The sequence below is a fragment of the Nannobrachium achirus genome, assembly GCF_963921795.1.
Source record: "Nannobrachium achirus genome assembly, chromosome: 19".
Lineage (NCBI taxonomy): Eukaryota > Metazoa > Chordata > Actinopteri > Myctophiformes > Myctophidae > Nannobrachium > Nannobrachium achirus.
In genome coordinates, this window is record NC_137826.1 from 58238295 (window position 1) to 58258294 (window position 20000).

A 20000-nucleotide genomic window follows, 5' to 3' on the forward strand; every position below is an offset into this window, starting at 1 on the left:
TTTTTTAAAGAGAAAACAATAAAAAATAAATAAAAATGCCCTGAATGCCCTAGCTCACTGACTCACTAAGGATATGTTGTATCATTATACATCCCTACTCCTGCTAACTGGTTTAGCTGTAGTTACTGGTTTATTAATGTTTACAAAACCCAGAAGGAAATTGGTGCTGCTGCTGCTGCTGCGTTTATTAATTATTCCCCCATATCTGTGGAATACATTACGCTGAGAAATCAGTGAGGAAAGCACAGTCAACATGTTTTAAAACCCATCTCCTTTAATTAATATTTTATTTATGAGGTGATTCCATTGTATTGAACAATTATGTTTTTTAATTTGAGTTTTTAATGTATGGCTTTTTCCACTGTGCCGTGAAGCACTTTGAGCCACCTGTCTATGTATGAAAATATTATGTTTTATTATCATCATTATATAATAGATTATTATGCATTAAAGCTCCACTAGTGCTTCTCAGATCCAAAGATTAGTTTTACCAGGAGGACACCCATGTTGACCCTCTTCATGAAATATAAAATAATTGATGTTCCTACGGTGCCAAACGTTGATACTGCCCCATGCAGCGGGTTCTGACAATGCTTTTCAACTGGAATGGAAATCTATGTCCGTCAACTAAATTTTTCCCACAGAAAAAACTAAAGAAGAACTCAATAAAAACTAATCTATGATAACTAAATCTAAGACTAAATACATTGACAATTCCGTCAACAAACAGGGAAAAAAAAGTGTAAAATCTGCCATTGTGACAGCATCAAGGCACCGCCAACATACTTTTTCATCGACAAAAGCAACTGTAGATTCATATTTAGTAGACTAAAACTAGACTCAAACTAAAAGCACAGTGCATCAGGCCACCTCCAATAGAGAACAGGTGTTATTTGAAGCAGATAAATGCTGTTTTCTTCCAAGTGGAAGACGGAGTGGCCTGGGGCAGCGTAGAGACACACAGAGGACGCTTCAAGCTACTCTGGGTTTTTAGGGCTGCTCAGAACATAACAGAACAGAACAGAACAGAACATAACAGAACAGAACAGAACAGGACAGAACAGAACAGAACACCTCTCTGCACAAGCAGCCTGCGGTGCACACATTAACAGTGGTGGGAAAAGTACTCAAATGTTTTACTTAAGTAAAGTATCAACACTGCAATTTAGAAATACTCTGGTACAAGTAAACGTCTGGAATTCAAAATGTACTTGAGTTAAAATACAAAAGTATTGTTGTGAAAATGTACTTAAAAGTACAAAAGTAAAATTACTCATTATGCAGAATGTACCATAATGTTTCAAGTTTTCAAACACATTAAAACACATTGGATTTGGTGTGCAAGGCTGTGCGGAATCCACACTGCGGATCCGAAAAGGAGTCATAAAAGGAGTCAATGAGTTTTTACCGCATGCGACAAGACACACGAAAAAACGCTCTCAAGAGTTAACATCATTTAGCTGGGAAGACTAGTAGTGACAGTGGAAGCTAATGGGGATCAATGTAAAGAATAAAGGACCACTGGTGGTCCCCGGACCACTGGTTGAGAACCACTGCTTCAAACTGTCATTAAGCGAAAACAGCCACATTCTTTTTGTAATCGTCAACATCTTATTTGGAAGTGGATGTTAATTTAAACATAAAATGCTGCTACAGTCCAGTACATACAGTTCATGCTATTTCTGTCTCTGACTGACTGTACAGTACAGTACAGTAAAGTACAGTCCTCCTGGGAGTCAGTTAATGATTAATCACCTCTGAACTCCTCTCTCTCTCTCCACAGATACCCTAATGTTTATTGACCTCTGACCTCTCTCTCTCCACAGATACCCTAACGTCAACGTCCATAACTTCACCACCAGCTGGAGGGACGGCCTGGCCTTCAACGCCATCGTGCACAAACACAGGTCAGAGGTCAAACACTCACTCCTGGAGTTTCTCCCTACTGCTGCTGCTGCTAGTGGTACCATGTGACTGACTGACTGACAGCCAGACAGAGTATTTTAGCGTTATAATTGGTTCACAACATTTTACCCTTGAAGCCCCAGCGTGTGCATGCATGAACGCATGTACTTCACAATGATGTTGCTATGTTAAAGTTATATAGAATACAGAATAACTAGTAGGAATACCATAGTTTCAGCCCCCCCAAACCCAGTGCGCTTAAATGAATGTGCATACATGTTCAAGCACGCACAGTGCACACATGCACACGCACCAAGGTCGTTGCATACAGGCAACACTTTCACACACACAAAGCACTGTTCTTTTTTTTATGTGATGGTGTTTTGTTAGGCCTGAGAATGTCTGAGAATATTATTGTTCTAATTGACAATTTGGTTGAGGGGGCACGGTGGCGCAGTCAGTAGTGCTGTCGCCTCACAGCTAGAAGGTCCTGGGTTCGATTCCCGCCGGGGGACACTGTGGGTGCTGGGGGCGTGTTCCCTCCTCCGCGTCATCAGTGCCCACACCCTAGGTGGGGTTGGCAAAAGGGCCTTTCTGTGTGGAGTTTGCATGTTCTCCCCGTGTCTCCTAGGGTAGATACCCTCACAAAAACATGCAGTAATCCTGGTCTCTATAAAGCCTCCCCCTGGCCAGCCGGGGCGCCTGATGGAGGGGAATGGAACTGGTTGGAATAACGTGTTCCTTCCACGCGCTACATCCAACCGGGGAAGCTCCCCCTGTCAGGTGATAAGAAGCGGCCTGCTCACTCCTCATGCATTGAAGGAAGCATGAGCTCAGTTCGGGGCCCTCCCCAGGTTGGCAGAGGGAGAGTAGAGCCCAGGATCACAGCTTAGGCAATTGGCACTGGGTGAAAAAATGGGTTACAAAAATCGTGGGATAAAAAAAAAAAAAAAAAAAAAAAAAAAAGACAATTTGGTTGTAACTGCTGAAAACTGGGACATAAAACTGTAAACTAAAGCAGGCTGTCTGGTCACAATAAGGACAGCAGACAGTGTACGATGAGCTGGACTGATGTCACATTGACAACACACAGGATGACAGCTGGAACCTCAATGAGAAATAGTCCAGAAAGAGACTTGATGATTCTGTGCAAACATGTTGACATACCTCAAAGCAGACACAGGGTACTTAGAGAAGTGCCATATACATAAATTCCAGGTATTATTATAATTATGATGTAAATAGAATGCAAAGAGAACATTGTAGTGCTTCACAGAAACTAGAATAGCAGGTAAACATCAGACGGGGTCAGCCCAGCCTTACAGGTATGTTCTATTAGCTTTGCCTTAGGGAAAAAAACTATCCTCAAGTTTACAGCGTCCCATAGTGCATAAGGTGTGACACCAGTCCCTGTGCCGCAGCCGAGCCGAGTGTGATCTACAAGCTCACAGCAGTCACATCTGCGACGCGACGTGAGCTTGTATGTCTGCTGTTCACCGGATGTGTCCCACACATAATTCTACAGTAAATTCCCACAGAAACAGGTGGATCAAAACTATCAAAACTATAATCTGTCTAAAGCCCCTTTTCCACTGGCCCAACTCCACACCACTCCACACCACACTGCCCACACTAATCACTGTTATAATATATTATAGTGTATTATAATTATCATAGTAATACATTCATACTTTATAGTGTATTATAATCACAGTTATAATGTATTATAATTTAGGATAGTTGCAATACAAATTTATATTGTATTATAATCACAGTTAAAAGGGTCAATTTGTTTCTTACCGATAGGGGTACTTTTGTGTAATGGAAAATGTAGATATTTTTATGTGGTGTGGTGTGGTGCGGTGTAGTGTGGTGTGGTGTGGTGCTAAAGCTGCAGTCGAAAAGGGGCTTAAAGGAGTAGTTCGCATTCCTAAGACAAAAATGTGATAACAATAAATTTACCCCCATTCGTTCCGGATGGGGACCCGTTTCGAAACGGGTCCCCATCCGGAATCAATGGGGGTACATTTACTCAAATCACATTTTTGTCTTAGGAATGTGACAAAAAACTAAAAATATTATTGAACTCTAGTCTCCATGGCATGAGTAATCAATAGAAAAAAAGTCATTTTGGGGGTGAACTACTCCTTTAAGGTGGTCAAGCAAAACACATGTCACAGAAACATGTCACTTTTGCCTTGCATTGTGAGCTTGTAGATGGTCTATGTTCTCCCCTATATGTGCTTTAATGTAGGACAATTAAAGTCTACAGGGCTTATAGTTAATACCACGATGTGAGTATAAAAATATATTGAACTCCACCTCCTCCTGTTCTTTCTCAAACTGTCTGCAGTTTCTGGTCAGAATGGATGGAAGTAACTTTGGGTGCGCGTTGACCCAGATCACTAAAATAATAACCCATTTATTTAATGTGCAGACGAGCCATATGGCCTGCCCGGCGACCCGTTAGCCCCCTCTGCTGGGGATGGGTGGTTAGGACACTAACAGCCATGACACATCAAAGTAGGGGGTCTAATCAATGTTAAAAGTACCTGTTAAAATGTGTTTATTCTTTTCAAAATGTCTCAAAATCTTTCTAAAAGAACTGATAAATCTGATATGTCCGAATAGAACCAAGGAATAAAACAGGGCTTAATTAGTTAATGTATATAATCTAATTGTACAAAGTAACTAGTAACTATAGCTGTCAAGTAATATTGGAGTAAAAAACAATTGTAATATTTTCCTCTTATATGTAGTGGAATTAGAAGTATGTACTGTTTAAGTACTGAAAATGCAAGTAAAAAAATAATTAATTGCGCTTAAGCACAGTACATGAGTAAAGGTATTTAACTGGTTTCCACAGACATCAGTCACTGTTTGTTTCACTGAGAGCCTGAAGAGCATGTTGGCTCAGTGTTGTGGTAAAGTACTTAGACATAGAAAGGCTGATGCCACCATGGGCTCTGGGGCCTACAGTACAGTACAGTACAGTACAGTACAGTACAGTACAGTACAGTACACACGTCGCTCCAATGAGGATGATTTTATCCACAACTTTCCAACATCCCATAGTGCATTGCGCAGAAGTTGCACGGAGCTTCCGGCGCCGCAGCCGAGTGTGATCTACAAGCTCACAACAGTTGCATCTGCGACGCCACGTGAGCTTGTATGTCTGCTGTTAACCGGAAGTGTGGTGGAAACAATTCTCCAGTAAATTCCCGCGGAAAGAGGTGGATATATGGTAAAGTAAATTGAAGTGGAGTGGAGTCTTCCTGTTGCCCAAAGGGAAGGAGCTCCTCTCTATCTATCCTATCTCAGTCCACCATGATCTCCTATGGTCCATTGTTCTCATCCTCCATGATCTCCTATGGTCCATTGTTCTCATCCTCCATGATCTCCTATGGTCCATTGTTCTCATCCTCCATGATCTCCTATGGTCCATTGTTCTCATCCTCCATGATCTCCTATGGTCCATTGTTCTCATCCTCCATGATCTCCTATGGTCCATTGTTCTCATCCTCTATGATCTCCTATGGTCCATTGTTCTCATCCTCCATGATCTCCTATGGTCCATTGTTCTCATCCACCATGATCTCCTATGGTCCATTGTTCTCATCCTCCATGCAAAGTAGAGGACAGGAAGCAGAGTGGCTCATTAAAGTAGGCGTGGTCACAGGGACTGAAATGTAAGCTCTTTCATGGCACTTCTGCGTTGCCAGATTTTGTGAGAGAAACAAAGCGGTCGGGACAACGAAAACAAGACCGAAATCAAATACACTTTAGAAACAAGTCCCTACCCCCCAAAAGACACAATCTGCCACTACCTATATTTACAAGCGACTTTACATAAAAACATAACCACATAACCAGAGTCGCTTATATGAACAGGGGGCTGGGGCCTGGGGCAAAAACAGGGGACAAAACCCCCAAATGACTTAACTCTGGACTCCATAGAATAGGCTTAAGTGATCCTTTCTCCCTTAATAAGGCTTTTGTTTAGATGTTAATATTATAGATTACACTGCAACCAGTGAATATTATTGACTATTATGTTATTTTACGACTTTCTCTGGTGGCAGTCGACTTGTGTAATGAAGTCGACTGGTCGACATTTTGGCTAATGCCCTAGTGACAATGCCCTAGTTAACACTGAACCTTCAACACTACCCACTGACAAATGATGTCCCAGCCTTTATTTTTATATTTTTACACAACTGTTATCCCATGCACGGTGGAACTTAATTTTCAGCTTCACCCATGCAGCTGAGTGCTGCCTACAGAGGAGTGCAGAGCAGTTAGGGCTTAGGTGTCTTGAACTTCCACACATTGCTGGCCTGGCCTGAAATCATACCTGCGACAACCAGGAGCTTTACTTAACCACTGCACCACCCGAGTGCCTTGAAAGATATTTTAGTTTGAGGCACTACATGAACTATGTTTTTATTTTCTTGTCAACTTGCAACTTGCTACTGTTTATCTCTCTTGAGATCAGACCAGATTAAAACCATCTCCCCTCCTCTCCTCTCCTCTCCTCTCCTCTCCTCTCCTCTCCTCTCCTCTCCTCTCCTCTCCTCTCCTCTCCTCTCCTCCACAGATCCGACCTGATTGAGTTTGACACCCTGAAAAGGAACAATGCCCACTACAACCTGCAGAACGCCTTCAACGTGGCCGAGAAGGAACTGGGCCTCACCAAGCTACTGGACCCTGAAGGTAAGAACTGGGCCTCACCAAGCTGATATAACTTACTATAGAGAAGAATTAGGCCTTCCTTATAGATGATATAGCTTAAGAACTGGGCCTCACCAAGCTGCTGGACCCTGAAGGTAAGAACTGGGCCTCACCAAGCTACTGGACCCTGAAGGTAAGAACTGGGCCTCACCAAGCTGCTGGACCCTGAAGGTAAGAACTGGGCCTCACCAAGCTACTGGACCCTGAAGGTGGGTTGATATGACTGAGAACTGGGCCTTATAGCTGATATAACTTACTATAGAGAAGAACTGGGCCTTATAGCTGATATAACTTACTATAGAGAAGAACTGGGCCTCACCAAGCTGATTTAACTTACTATAGAGAAAGGAACTGGGCCTCACCAAACAGTTGGACCCTGAATGTGTGTTGAAATGACGCTGGACATACCGTAGTTCTAGCCTGGTCCCAGCCTGTTTGCTCCGTTCCACGATCTGTTTTGTCTCTCCGCATCACAGTCTGGAAATTACTCACTTGACTCGCATTTCTGAATGTCCGTTGAGACGTCGCGAGGTCATTGCTGATTGGGTGTTGTTCCAACGAATCAGAGCAGGGTTAGGGTAGCTACGTCATCAGCCAGCCAATACAGACTGGTCCCGCCCTGCACCACAGACCAATCGGAAGCCGCGGTGGCTGGAAAGCCACGTGGTGTTGTTCCAACGAATCAAAGTAGGGTTAGGGTAGCTGCGTCATCAGCCAGCCAATACACACTGGTGTGTTTGACAGACATCAACTAAGACCAATCGGAAGCCACGGCTGTGTGAATCCCGCCTCTATGTCCCACCTCCGGGAGAGAGAAAACAGATCGCGGAACGGAGCAAACAGGCTGGCAACCAGGCTACAGTAGTTCACCAGTGCATGAGTAGTACAGTACGTATTTTCGTATGATTTATTTTTAATTGTTACATTCACCCACTGCGACATTCAGACAAGATGATGCGAAAAGCGCAGCAAATCAATGGTCTCAAAAAATGGTGCCCCTTTAGTTTTAGGAATTTTATAGTTTAGGTTTTTGTTTGGTTTAGTCTTTGAGATTTGTGTATAGGCTTTATGGGGAAAGCATTGATTTATAGATCGGTGACAAAGATGTGCTGAAAGCATGCATGACGGTGGAAAAACTCAAATGAGGATGATTTTTCATCTTCATTTTATTTATTTATTCTGTTTATTTGGGAACCGCTGGTCTGAATCTCTCCACACAAATCAAAGTCCCAGCAGTGACTCACCGAGGTGTGGGTTGTTGTGCTTACAGTGCGATGTGGCCTCAGAACTACAGTAGAACGTGATCCTCTTCTCCTTCAGGCCCTCCGTCTTTAACCTTCAAAGACCGGGAACGCGCCGAGTCGCGTTCGATTTTAACCACTTTAACCTTTATTTTATGCTCTAACTATTGAAAAATAGCAGATATACAAGCTCACAGCGCGGCACCGAGTGCCGCGCTGCGAGCTTGTAGATCTGCCATTTTTGAAAAGTCATTTTGAATATATCTATTTAAAAGTGAACATTTGTAACTCAAATATTTGCTTCTGGGGGGTCCCTGGAACAACATGTTTTGAGATGGGGGAGGGGGGCCAAATACATGTAATTTTAGGGGTCCTTGACGTGAAAAAGTTTGAGAACCACTGACATAGAAACATAGGTTTTTCAAAAAAAAAAAACCTTAGAAGGATTCAAAAGACACTTACAGAATCGGGTCAAAATATGGTCAAAATTCTAATGTTCAAGATTTATCAAAAATAACAGATCTACAAGCTCGCAGTGCGGCACTCGGTGCCGCGCTGGGAGCTTGTAGATCTGCTATTTTGTAATAGTTAAAGCATAAAATAATAATACACCATATTGTGTTACCCGTTCTAAATGAGTTAAGTGTTGTCCTCCCAGCCGTGACACAACCTGGACTCGCATATCCTCCATTGTTCTCTGCTCTGTTCGGGGTTGAATTGCACTGAATGTGTTTACATTGCGTCTCAAGCTGATCTGGTATTGTATGTAACGCTACTTGAATTCAAACCTTAACCCATTTAGGGCCTAGAATTATTGAATGCTTTAACCAGTAGAAAAATAGCAGATATACAAGCTCACAGCGCGGCACCGAGTGCCGCGCTGCGAGCTTGTAGATCTGCTATTTTTTGGAAAAAGTCGTGAAAATGTGATGTGCAAATCTTTGAATATATGTATTTTCAAAGCGAACGTTTGTAACTCACATTTTGCTTCTGGGGGTGGTCCCTGGAACGAAATATTTTGAGATGCGGGTCCGTGGCCAAATACATATCATTTTGGGGGTCCTTGACGTGAAAACGTTTGAGAACCACTGACATAGTAACTAACTGAGTAACTAACTGAGCTCCAGTTAAGTGAAAAGGACCTTTTCTTTGACGATGGCTGGCCAGATTGCTGACATAGAAACATAGGTTTTTCAAAAGACACTTATAGAATCGTGTCAAAATTCTAATTTTCACGATTGTTCAGCACTCGGTTGTTCAGCACTCGGTGCCGCGCTGTGAGCTTGTATATCTGCTATTTTTCAATAGTTAAAGCATAAAATAATGACACACAATACTGTGTACCCGTTCTGAATAGGTTAAGTCGTCCCACTACCCTACAAACCCCACGGAGGGACGTGAGACCCCCCTGGGGGGAGATCATGACACCCTGTCTGTCCGCGCTAAGCCAGCGTTCTTTGTTGACTGGGTGTTAAATTGTCGAGGATTACGGGAATTGATTACAGCTTGGAAGCTCACATTCACATGCCATTAAGACCCATTTACACAGTGGTGCGGTTGTGTGCCTTGGAGAGATTAGGGCATTCACCAAATATTCAAATATATTCGAATATTCTAATATCAAAGTCACTATTCGACGTTGATCACCGAAGTCGAATATTCGCTTATTTTTTTATTGTTTTGTCTTTAAAAACATAATATTTCTTCATGGTTTATAAAGGTTGGCTTGATAAGAAGTCATAAGAACCCTGACAAGCACTTGGAATTGTAGGTATTACATTTAATGTGACTCGGTTCCACAGATAAATATTGTGAAAATAGCAGTGAGCATGTAGATCTGCTATTTTCACAATGTTTGCCTCTTGCTTACTTAATATATGGCCAGTTTGGCCAGTCCTGTCAAATATTCAACTATTCGAATACTTTGAGGTCGAATAATTCGAATACTAAAAATCACTATTCGTGAATGCCCTAGTAGAGATCTGCTATTTTCAGCGTGGTGCACCTTGTAGATCTGCTGTTTTCAGCGTGTGATGGCGTATGAATTAATATTAGATGGTGAAGAGTTTGACACCTATGTTGGGTCCCATAATTATGAAAGGCATGTTGTGTGGATATGAAATTGAAGTGAAATTGAAATATGAAGACTTTATTAGAAGTTTGCATAGGAAAAGGTACAGTTTCATGGCGGTACAGTTCACTGGTACAAGGTCAACTAAAAGGAGATCCTAGAAAAGACTAAGCTTATTTCCATAGGAAACCATTGAAGTATCTCATATAACATTGAATGACAGACGGATAGAACACAGTAATATGCAGTAGATATAGTAAAGAAAAAGTAAATGAAAATAAAATAAACAGTGCAAAAAATATATACTGTAGGTAAATACAAAGAAGGGTCAGGGGAGGCTGGACTAGGTTTGTTATTGCCAGTTGCGAACGGCTGCCGCCTGTAAGTGGGTTTTCAGGGCGATTTTTAAAGGATGCTAGGGAACCACAGTCCTGGCCTTCGGTAGGGCAAACTCATGTGCGCTTTGTCTTTGATAATTACACGGCCCGGTCAGACAATTCAGCGATCCTGAATAATCACTCTGTCAAACTATCCGCAGTGCTTTTGTTTGCCAAACAAACACACATTGTCATTTCACTGTTAAACAGTTACACTAAACCTAGCATAATATAATGAACCGTTTTCCTTTAGCGCAAGCAACGCAATCCTCTTAAAATCCGTGGAAATCGTTTGGTTGTTATAATTTTGTACCAGTTCATACATTTTCTTTCTTTACTAAGTAGCTGTGTGATAATCAGAACAACGAGCGGTCACCTGCTCGTTACTGAGAAACAAACCCCCCAGAAAACTATAAACCCTCTCAGGCTGATTAAGACCCCTCTGCTGGACGGGGTCAGAAGGTCAGGGGGGCGTCGTGGGGGTCAGGGTCTAATCACCCTGTCTTTGGTTTTATTTCTCAATAAGGAGCAGCTGACCGCTCATGATCCCTGGCTTATAGACGAGCAGGCAGGAGGTGTTCAGATGTAGAGGAGCTTGTAGAGAGGACATCACATCACCGAGCAGATGTTTGTGTTGACCATGCAGATGTGAGCGCTGACATTGATCCAGATGTGTGTGTGCTGTGCATCTCTCTCCAGATGTGAACGTGGACCAGCCTGATGAGAAGTCCATCATCACCTATGTGGCCACCTACTACCACTACTTCTCCAAGATGAAGGCTCTGGCCGTGGAGGGCAAGCGCATTGGCAAGGTTAGACGCTGCTATGTGCTCATGCATGTGTGCCTGTGCGTTCGTGCATGCGTGCGTGCGTGTGGTCTTGTATTACTGTATTTGTGACACATTTACCAACACGTGTAGTAGAATTTGAGAAACAAACAGTGATGACTTGGTTCTCCTCACAAGACAATTTGGTTAAAAAATAGTCTTTAGTTTGTCTTAAAATTATGAAAAGATTCATGTTAGGATTAGGATTTATGCTTGAGTTATACATGTGTGCGTGTATGTGTGCGTGTATGCGTGTGTGCATGTGAAGTTGCATCGAAAATAGCTGATCTACAAGCTCACAATGCTTTGTGATGCGTTGTACGAGCTTGTAGATCTGACGTTTCCGGTGCACAAAACACCCGCTGCCCAACTGAGTGTAACTCTGGCTTCACGGCCAGGGTGTTGTCACAAGTTTAGCTAGTAATACAAACGTGTGTGTGTGTGTGTGTGTGTGTGTGTGTGTGTGTGTGTGTGTGTGTGTGTGCGTGTGCGTGTGCGTGCGCGCGCGTGTGTGCGTGCATGGCATGTGGGCTTTTCGGTATCACATGCGTGTCATTTAACACAACGTGTCTAGTGTTACGCTGGGATTTGTGACAACTGTTGTCACTAAATGTCATACATTCACACAACTGTACTGTATAGCTTAAGCCAGTGTTTCTCAACCACTGTGCCCCTGAGCTTCTAGATCTGCTGTTTTCACTACTGTTGTGCGACAGCCTTGTATGATGAAGCAGGGCTTTACTTTACGAAGAAACATACACATTTGAAACTTGGAGATACAAGGTTTCTTGCGACAGTGACGATATTTACACCCCCATATTATGTTGGTGTGCCCATGGATTCTTGGGACATGAAAAGTGTGCCCATGCAGAAAAAAAGGTTTAGAAACACTGGCTTAAGCATTTATTTCACGAAATATCCACACAAAACAACTTAGCAGACCTTAAGTTACAGAACCGAATCATTTTCCTTCACCAAGCGACATTAAAGACATCCCCATAACGTAAAGCACAGTAAAGTAGTATGACCCTCCCAGACGGATCATTCAAAAGTTCACCTCACAATGGATAGGGAAATACAAGGGAAATAAGTAGGACTGTAACGATATAGTAACTGAATCGAAAAATCGATTTTAATTAGCAATGATCTACTAATCGTTTGCAAAAGCAAAATACCGTTTTGGCTTTGTATCGTATCGTTCGTTTTAAAATGCAGTAATCGGTATCGAATCCTTTTGCAATGCAAATAATTGATTTTATGGAAACTAAGTATTTGTGCCTTGTATTTGGCAATTTTAATAGGGAAAATTAAAAAGAGGGGTTTAATTACCTTTCCATTCCTCCATATAGCTACTCTTGGTCTATCAATAAATGTGTGTAATCTCTGTGTTCATGTCAAGGTGCAGGTTTGTCCATACAGTATGTGTTGAAATATAATGTCCATTTATTTGCTAGATAATCACAGCGTTTACTTCCAAAATTATATATTTTTTACACGTTTTACACAGATTTAATTTCTTTGCTAAATAGTTACTATATTGATTTTAAATCATTGTATCGAATCGCATCGTATCGCCATGAACGAACCAATATCGTCCATGCATCGTATCAGTTAAAATGTATCGTTACACCCCTAGAAATAAGGCATCATGCCAGCAATGTGATGTCACAGTGTCAACAGTGCCAATGTGACCTCATCGCGCCAGACAGACAGACACAACATAATCCACAGCCTGCAGAACAAGGCAGCTCCCTTCAAACGTCCTGGGTTTGCTGTAATCACTGCTGCAGGCCCCCCAGCAGCAACGTTGCACCATGTTTGGATTGTAGGGCAAAATCTGTAGGAGCAGTGTCCAAAAATGTGTTTTCAAAAAATGGCCAGATGGTGGCGCTAGATGGAGGAGAAGTGTGACGTTTGACGTGTGACTGACAGACTGACAGACAGACAGACTGACTGACTGACAGCCGGTGGAGGTTTTGATAGTAACTGCGACCTTACGGTCGCAACAATATGTAGAGGGGGTCCCTGCTTCATCTCTCTCTCTCAGCTAAGGGGGTCCTTGGCCTGAAAACATTGAAGCCATGTTAACCCCTTCCTTCCTGCTCCCCCCAGGTTCTGGACTACGCTCTAGAGGCTGACCAGCTGATCCAGAACTATGAGACGCTGGCCTCAGAGCTGCTGCAGTGGATCGAGCAGACCATCCTGACGCTCAACGACCGGCAGCTGGCCAACTCTCTGAGCGCCGTGCAGAACCAGCTGCAGGCGTTTAACTCCTACCGTACCGTGGAGAAACCCCCCAAGTGAGTTACCCCAAAACCTAACCCCTTACCCTGACCCCAACTCCTACCGTACCGTGGAGAAACCCCCCAAAGTGAGTTACCCCTAAACCTAACCCTAGAGTTCTCAACGGGTCTGAAAATGAAGGCCCTAAAGGTCTTTGCACACTGCTGCGTTTTTCGGGCCGAATATCGGAGTGAATTTCGGAGCGCGAGAATAAAAACATCTACCTCACGTTATCTCAAGTGGCGTTTCCATAAACTTATTCGAATTAGGGAAGCGTATTATCAGAAATACGCATTAAGACAAAGCGAATTTAGCATGTTTCCATTTGCGGGTGTCATTCGAATTAGCGACGTCGCAAGAGTTGATCGGGCTGATTTTTATCAGACCGAACCTGAGCACTGCACCGTCTGCATGTCTGACTGCTGTGACTCGGTCGCTGTCTAGTAGTGGGAAGAAGGTGTTATCATCATCATGGCCCCAAATAACTTTTAAATACAATTGGCGACGAGTCTCTTATGAAATTGGCAAGAGTTCCTCTCAATACATAAAGCTACCAGTTCACCGGGAAAACCGCGGTCGCGTCGCTGCAGTTGCACAGTGCAAGTTTTAGCGTCCTCTGGAAGGTCAGGTGGCCGATCTGCAAGCTCACAGCACGGCGCGGAGACGTGGATGCGAGCTGCTGTGCCTGTGAGCTTGTAGATTGGGCACGTCAGGCACGCAACACCGTGGGATGAGGAAGGGTTCGCTCGCCACCGATGGCTTGAGGTGAAAACGGGAGGAATTTACACATGGTCCGTGTCACTCCGTGTGTAACAAACAACAGGTTTGTTTTGTAGGCTAACGCTATACCATGGACAAAGCGGCAGGGGATGAGGAAATGGACCTAGAACGTCATCATCTATTTGCATGTATTGTCTGACCCGTTTCCATTCACTTAAGCGCATTTAGTTAATTCGATAAAGGCTCAAAATCCTCCTCCTCCAAGCGGATAACTTTTTTTGCGGATAATGAAAGTTTATTCGCATTTTGAAGTGTTTCCATAAAAACATTTTGCGATTAAGCCGTTAATGCGCAAAAAGTGGCTTTATGGAAACGCCACTTCAGTCACGTTTGCACGCTGCCGCCCGTTTCGCGCACCACTGGGTCCCTTGCTCTCTCTATCTCTAAAACTCATTTCGCAACGAAAAACGCAGCAGTGTGCAAAGACCTTAACTGCTGGGTCGACCCAGTAGGGTCCAGTTATGGCCGGGCCCTAACAATTGTCATCATTTTAGCCCCGAAAACCTGAGAGAAAGAAAAAAAGAAAGATCTTCAGTAGGCAGCACCTGTGACTCAAATTATTGGAGAGTGAGAAACGAAAATGGCAACTTCACATGTTCAGTTGTTCATAAAACATGCTGAGTTCTGCACAAAATTGGCCCGAGTAGACCTAAAGTTAAATCCCTGTTGTCATGCACCTCTCTCTCTCTCTCTCTCTCTGCTGCCTGTGTGTTTTATATTTCATCCTTCAACGGTGGCGCACCAAACACAGCAGCAGCAGAATGAGCAGATCTGTAAACACAAAACGTGTTCATTTGGCTTGTATTCTGAGCTTGCAGATCTGTTATGTTCGGTGCTAGTGTGTATACACTAGTAGCTGACAGTCTCTCTCTCACGCATGCACGCACACACACATGCACACACACATGCACACACACGCATGCACGTACAGAGAGAGAGAGAGAGAGAGAGACAGACAGACAGACAGACAGACTGTACACACACACACAGACTACATATCCTGTGTTGTTCAGTGCATGCTGTATTTTACATGTACAGTATGCGTGTTCCTCATGGAATGCTGAGCATCTAGTTTAGAGTTCAGCGCCCCAGGCTCTCTGAGGTGATAACAGCAGCTCTCAGACTCACTGTTTGTGTGTAATCAGCTCATGTCAGCGTCTCATATTAACACTGACACAACAGAACCCGTTTGGTAAATATCAGGGTTTCATAAACACTGTTCCAAACACGTGTTATCTTGTCTGAAGACAAATGACACCTTTCTGAACTCACCTTCAGCATCCATAATAACGTCAAACACACGCTGTGGAGATGATTGTGTTCTGAAAAATGCAGCCGTTTTGCAGACTAATGTGGCAGCTTGATCCATATCTAGAAGAGCAGCCTTTCATTTAGTGTTTTTCTTCGCACTGAGTTCTGCAATCTGTCTCTGAATAATAAAATAAATCACAATATGATTTATAAACATGTTGCACAAAATCACAACTTTATACCTCTGTGTTCAATGTGATATCAGTTCAACTTGTCATACTGAACCTACACAATTATCCTGTAACTTTTAACAACTCCCACTCTAACTAAACACATTTCAAATATCATATCTGATATAAGCTCACAGCACGTCACCTTGCAATGCAGAGCTTGTAGATCAGCTATAGGGGAACACAGGGGCGTCACAAGGGGTAGGAAAGTGGGACTGAGTTACCAGGGCCCAAGGTGGAGGGGCCCTATAGTAACTTTAGCTATTGAAAAATAGCAGATATACAAGCTCACAGCGCGGCACCGAGTGCCGCGCTGCGAGCTTGTAGATCTGCTATTTTTGAAAAGTCGTAAAAATATGCGCAAATCTTTGAATATGTATTTTTTAAGCGAACATTTGTAACTCAAATTTTGCTTCCGGGGAGGGGTCCCTGGAACTAAATATTTTTAGATGGGGGTCTAGCTGCGGCCAAATACATATAATCTTGGGGGTCCTTCACATGAAAACGTTTGAGCACCACTGACATAGAAACATAAGTTTCTTGCACACATGTTCACGATTTTTCAAAAATAGCAGATCTACAAGCTCTGGTGCCGCGCTGCGAGCTTGTAGATCTGCTATTTTTCAATAGTTAACATTCATGGGGGGCCCACAGTGAATCCTTGTACCCAGGGCCCAGAATTTGGTGTGACGCCCCTGGGGGAACACACACTGGACGCGGAGGCGGCGCGGCAGCGGCGCATCAAAACATACAACCCCATTATCTTCAAAGAACTAACCCACACCGGCGGCGTCAGACACGTGCAGCAGCGGGTCTGCCGCCTCGCCTGCCTCGCCTGCCGTGCCGATACGCCACTGTTTTATTTGTCCAGCGTTACCACGCGGTGAACATGTTCTCCCATGGTTCTCCCCACCGGGGGAAATGGATGTGCTGTGTGGCAGCGCGCCACATCCAGTTGGGGTTACCGCGGGGCACTTCACGTGCGTCGATACCGCGACGCGACGCTGTGCAGCCGCCCGCGTACAGTGTGTGCTCCCACTCTAACTAAACACATTTCAAATATCATATCTGTCAGCTTACAACACGTCATGATGCAATGCAGAGCTTGTAAATGGGTTAACAACTCCCACTCTAACTAAACACATTTCAAATATCATATCTGATATAAGCTCACAGTGCATCACGATGCAATGCAGAGCTTGTAGATCAGCTATGCTTCCTATTAATGAGTGTGCGTGTGCACATGTGTGTGTGTGTGTCTCAGATTCACAGAGAAGGGAAACCTGGAGGTCCTGCTCTTCACCATCCAGAGTAAGATGAGAGCCAACAACCAGAAGGTCTACATGCCCAGAGAGGGCAAGCTCATCTCTGACATCAACAAGGTACGTACTGTTACTGTATGGTATGGTAGGGTAGAGGGACAGAGTAAGATGAGAGCCAACAACCAGAAGGTCTACATGCCCAGAGAGGGCAAGCTCATCTCTGACATCAACAAGGTACGTACTGTTACTGTATGGTATGGTAGGGTAGAGGGACAGGAATTACCATGCAGTGTGAGACAAAATGATGAGTAAGACAGCTGAGGGTGACATGTAGTTTAGAAAAGACACAGTGGAGAAGACTTGTGTTATGGGCTGTTTACACAGCAAAAGAAAGAAAGAAAGAAAGAAAGAAAGAAAGAATATATATGTGTTTCTATTCAAAAATGACCACAAAAAGCGTAAAAGAATGATAAAATAATCATTTTGGCCGTTGTCAGGCTGATTTTGTTTACATCCCTCTTCTATTCCTTTATAATATAAATATATTTAATATAAATCCATATAAAGTTTATATGGATTGATAAGCGATGTAAACAGAGTCTGGCTGACAATGGCCAAAATGATTATTTTATCATTATTTTACGCTTTTTGTGGTCATTGCCAGACCCATGAAATGGGTAGGCCTACATAAGCAAATGTCGGTCTGTCTGTCCGGGTTTTCTATATAAAGGGTATATATGATGATGACATGATGATGACATGCCTACAAAAGGCATGATGTCATAAATGATGATGACAGACAGGGGGTTGGCAGAACCGGGGTCTGGCACAACCAGGTTGACCTGGTCTAGTTTTTTAATAGAAACACATATATGAAGCTTAATCTTTTAAAAATATTTTCGAAACATTATTGTTTATTTTTTTGCGTTCATTTTTCAAGAAAAAGTAACATTATAGCTCCTTTAATATAGAATTTAATACATTGACAAAATATAACAACGTAACCATATCAATGATTTTTTTAAAGGATTTCTTTCCTTATGGCAAATAATAACACTTTCAACAAACCAGTCCACCCCCCTCCCCTTCCTCTATGCAGGAGGTCAACAATCAACAGGAACATACTTCAATATAACTGTCCGGAAAGTACAGAATATTGATCACAACGTTTTATAGCAGGTGTAGATGTGAAATGAATCCATATTGAGAGACTGCACGGCCTATTTCTGTCTAAAATGTATAGATCGTCTGACCAAGAGCTCAGCACGGCCTGGTCTCCACAGAGCACAGACACACGCACTTCAATATTCTTCACAGGACTTCATTTTTACACCACTTAGGCTGCACACAATCCATGGCAATATGTCTGCCATGTGTCAGAGGTGAGAGATACATGAAGGGGGTTTCATTCATATTCTCTGGAGGAGTCAAGGCTTGGTAGGTTTCTGGAAGTTCATTAAAACCACTGTTTGTTAGGTTTCTGTTAGTTCATTATAACCACTGTTTGGTATGTTTATGGACGTTCATTAAAACCACTGTTTCAGGTGGCATAGAATGGTTCTCAACCTTTTCAGGCTGCGACCCCCCAAAATAATAACACGGTTCTATTGTGAAAATAGCCGATCTACATGCTCACAACGCCTCGCGTTGCGAGGCGTTGTGAGCATGTAGATCTGCTATTTTCACAATTTCTGCCTCTGATATTTGACAGAATTTGGCCAATGTTTAATTTGTCATTTTAGAGGTATTAAAACATCCTTAAATTGAAAACTTTAGAAATGTGCACATACCCTCTATACACTTAAACTTTATGTCGGTTTGTTTACTGTTGAGAGAGAAAACAATGTTGCACATTGTTGCAACATCCCCAAATAATTTGGGGACCCTCCTGGGGTTCCCGACCCACAGGTTGAGAACCATTGGCATAGAATCTGAGATAGTATTTGAACCCAGGATTTGGATACTGGCAGATTACTGTCAGTTTACTGAATGTGAATATTTATAATATAGAGGTATATGTTTTAACTTGGCAGCACGGCTGGGGGAAAACATATCCTTGTAGAGTGGATGTTTTTTTCCCTGTTTTCCTTTTCTTTACCTTTTTTGCAATACAAATGGATGGATGTACTTTGTGCACTGTCAACAAACACTTCTTCACAAAACAAGAAAGGAGATATAGATTGTTTACAGACAAGCTGCCAGAGGCGGGCACAGAGCTTCTGTATTTAGTTGTGCCCACCTGTCTGCCCTCCAGGCCGGGCAGGCTGGCACGCTGGCTGGCATGAGAGGACCACAACCCACTAATAATAATAATAATAATCTTTATTGTCCCCGAGGGGAAATTTGTCTTCACAAGTCTGTTCAACACAAAAAACAACACAAAACCACAATCACAAGACACATCATCAGGTCCCCACTATTCACAGAAAACCATCCTAGCTTGTTTAGCAGATTGTTTAGTGCAGCGATGGCTGAGGGGACAGAATTCCTGCTAAACCGTACCTTGTGCCACGTCAAGGTTCTGTATCTACGCCCCGATGGCAAGAGGTGGAAGTAGCGATACAGAGGATGATCAGTGTCATTTGTTATTGGCAGTGCTAAGCGTGTCATGGCCTTATCATTCATAGCACATACATACAAGTGTGGAGGTGGGAAGTCCGATGATCTTGGACGCAATACAGGTAATACTGTAAAGTTTGTTTCTGTGAGGGTTAGGGTCACGTGCCTGCTCGGAAGGTACAGTAGGATCCAGCCAACCACAAGTGGAATTCTCTGAGCATCATGATGTGTAAACAACAGTGCATTAAGTAAAGAAGCTGTGTGGACACGATGTCCAAAGTACTACGCTGTTCAGTAACCGTTCCTGTGGTCAGGGTTTGGTCCCGGGCCAGCAGTGATTCTGGGTCCATGCCTGCTCCTCTCACCGCAGGGAAATGGCTTTTTAAAGGGACATTCGTCTCCATTACTGCTTTCTCATTATTACTGATAATGTAGGAAAGGACAAACCGTCTACCCCAAGCCAGACACCAGACAGAAGGAGTT

The 20000-nt window shown here is 43.1% G+C and overlaps 1 protein-coding gene across 1 annotated transcript in view; it reads left to right on the forward strand.

The window, feature by feature from the left end:
* sptbn2 (spectrin, beta, non-erythrocytic 2) overlaps positions 1-20000 on the forward strand; it is a 184752-nt gene that overhangs the window by 90458 nt on the left and 74294 nt on the right. The window contains 5 exon segments of the mRNA XM_080749170.1: positions 1827-1907; positions 6503-6618; positions 11025-11137; positions 13265-13452; positions 16961-17078. Coding sequence (XP_080605296.1) covers positions 1827-1907; positions 6503-6618; positions 11025-11137; positions 13265-13452; positions 16961-17078 — 616 coding nt within the window.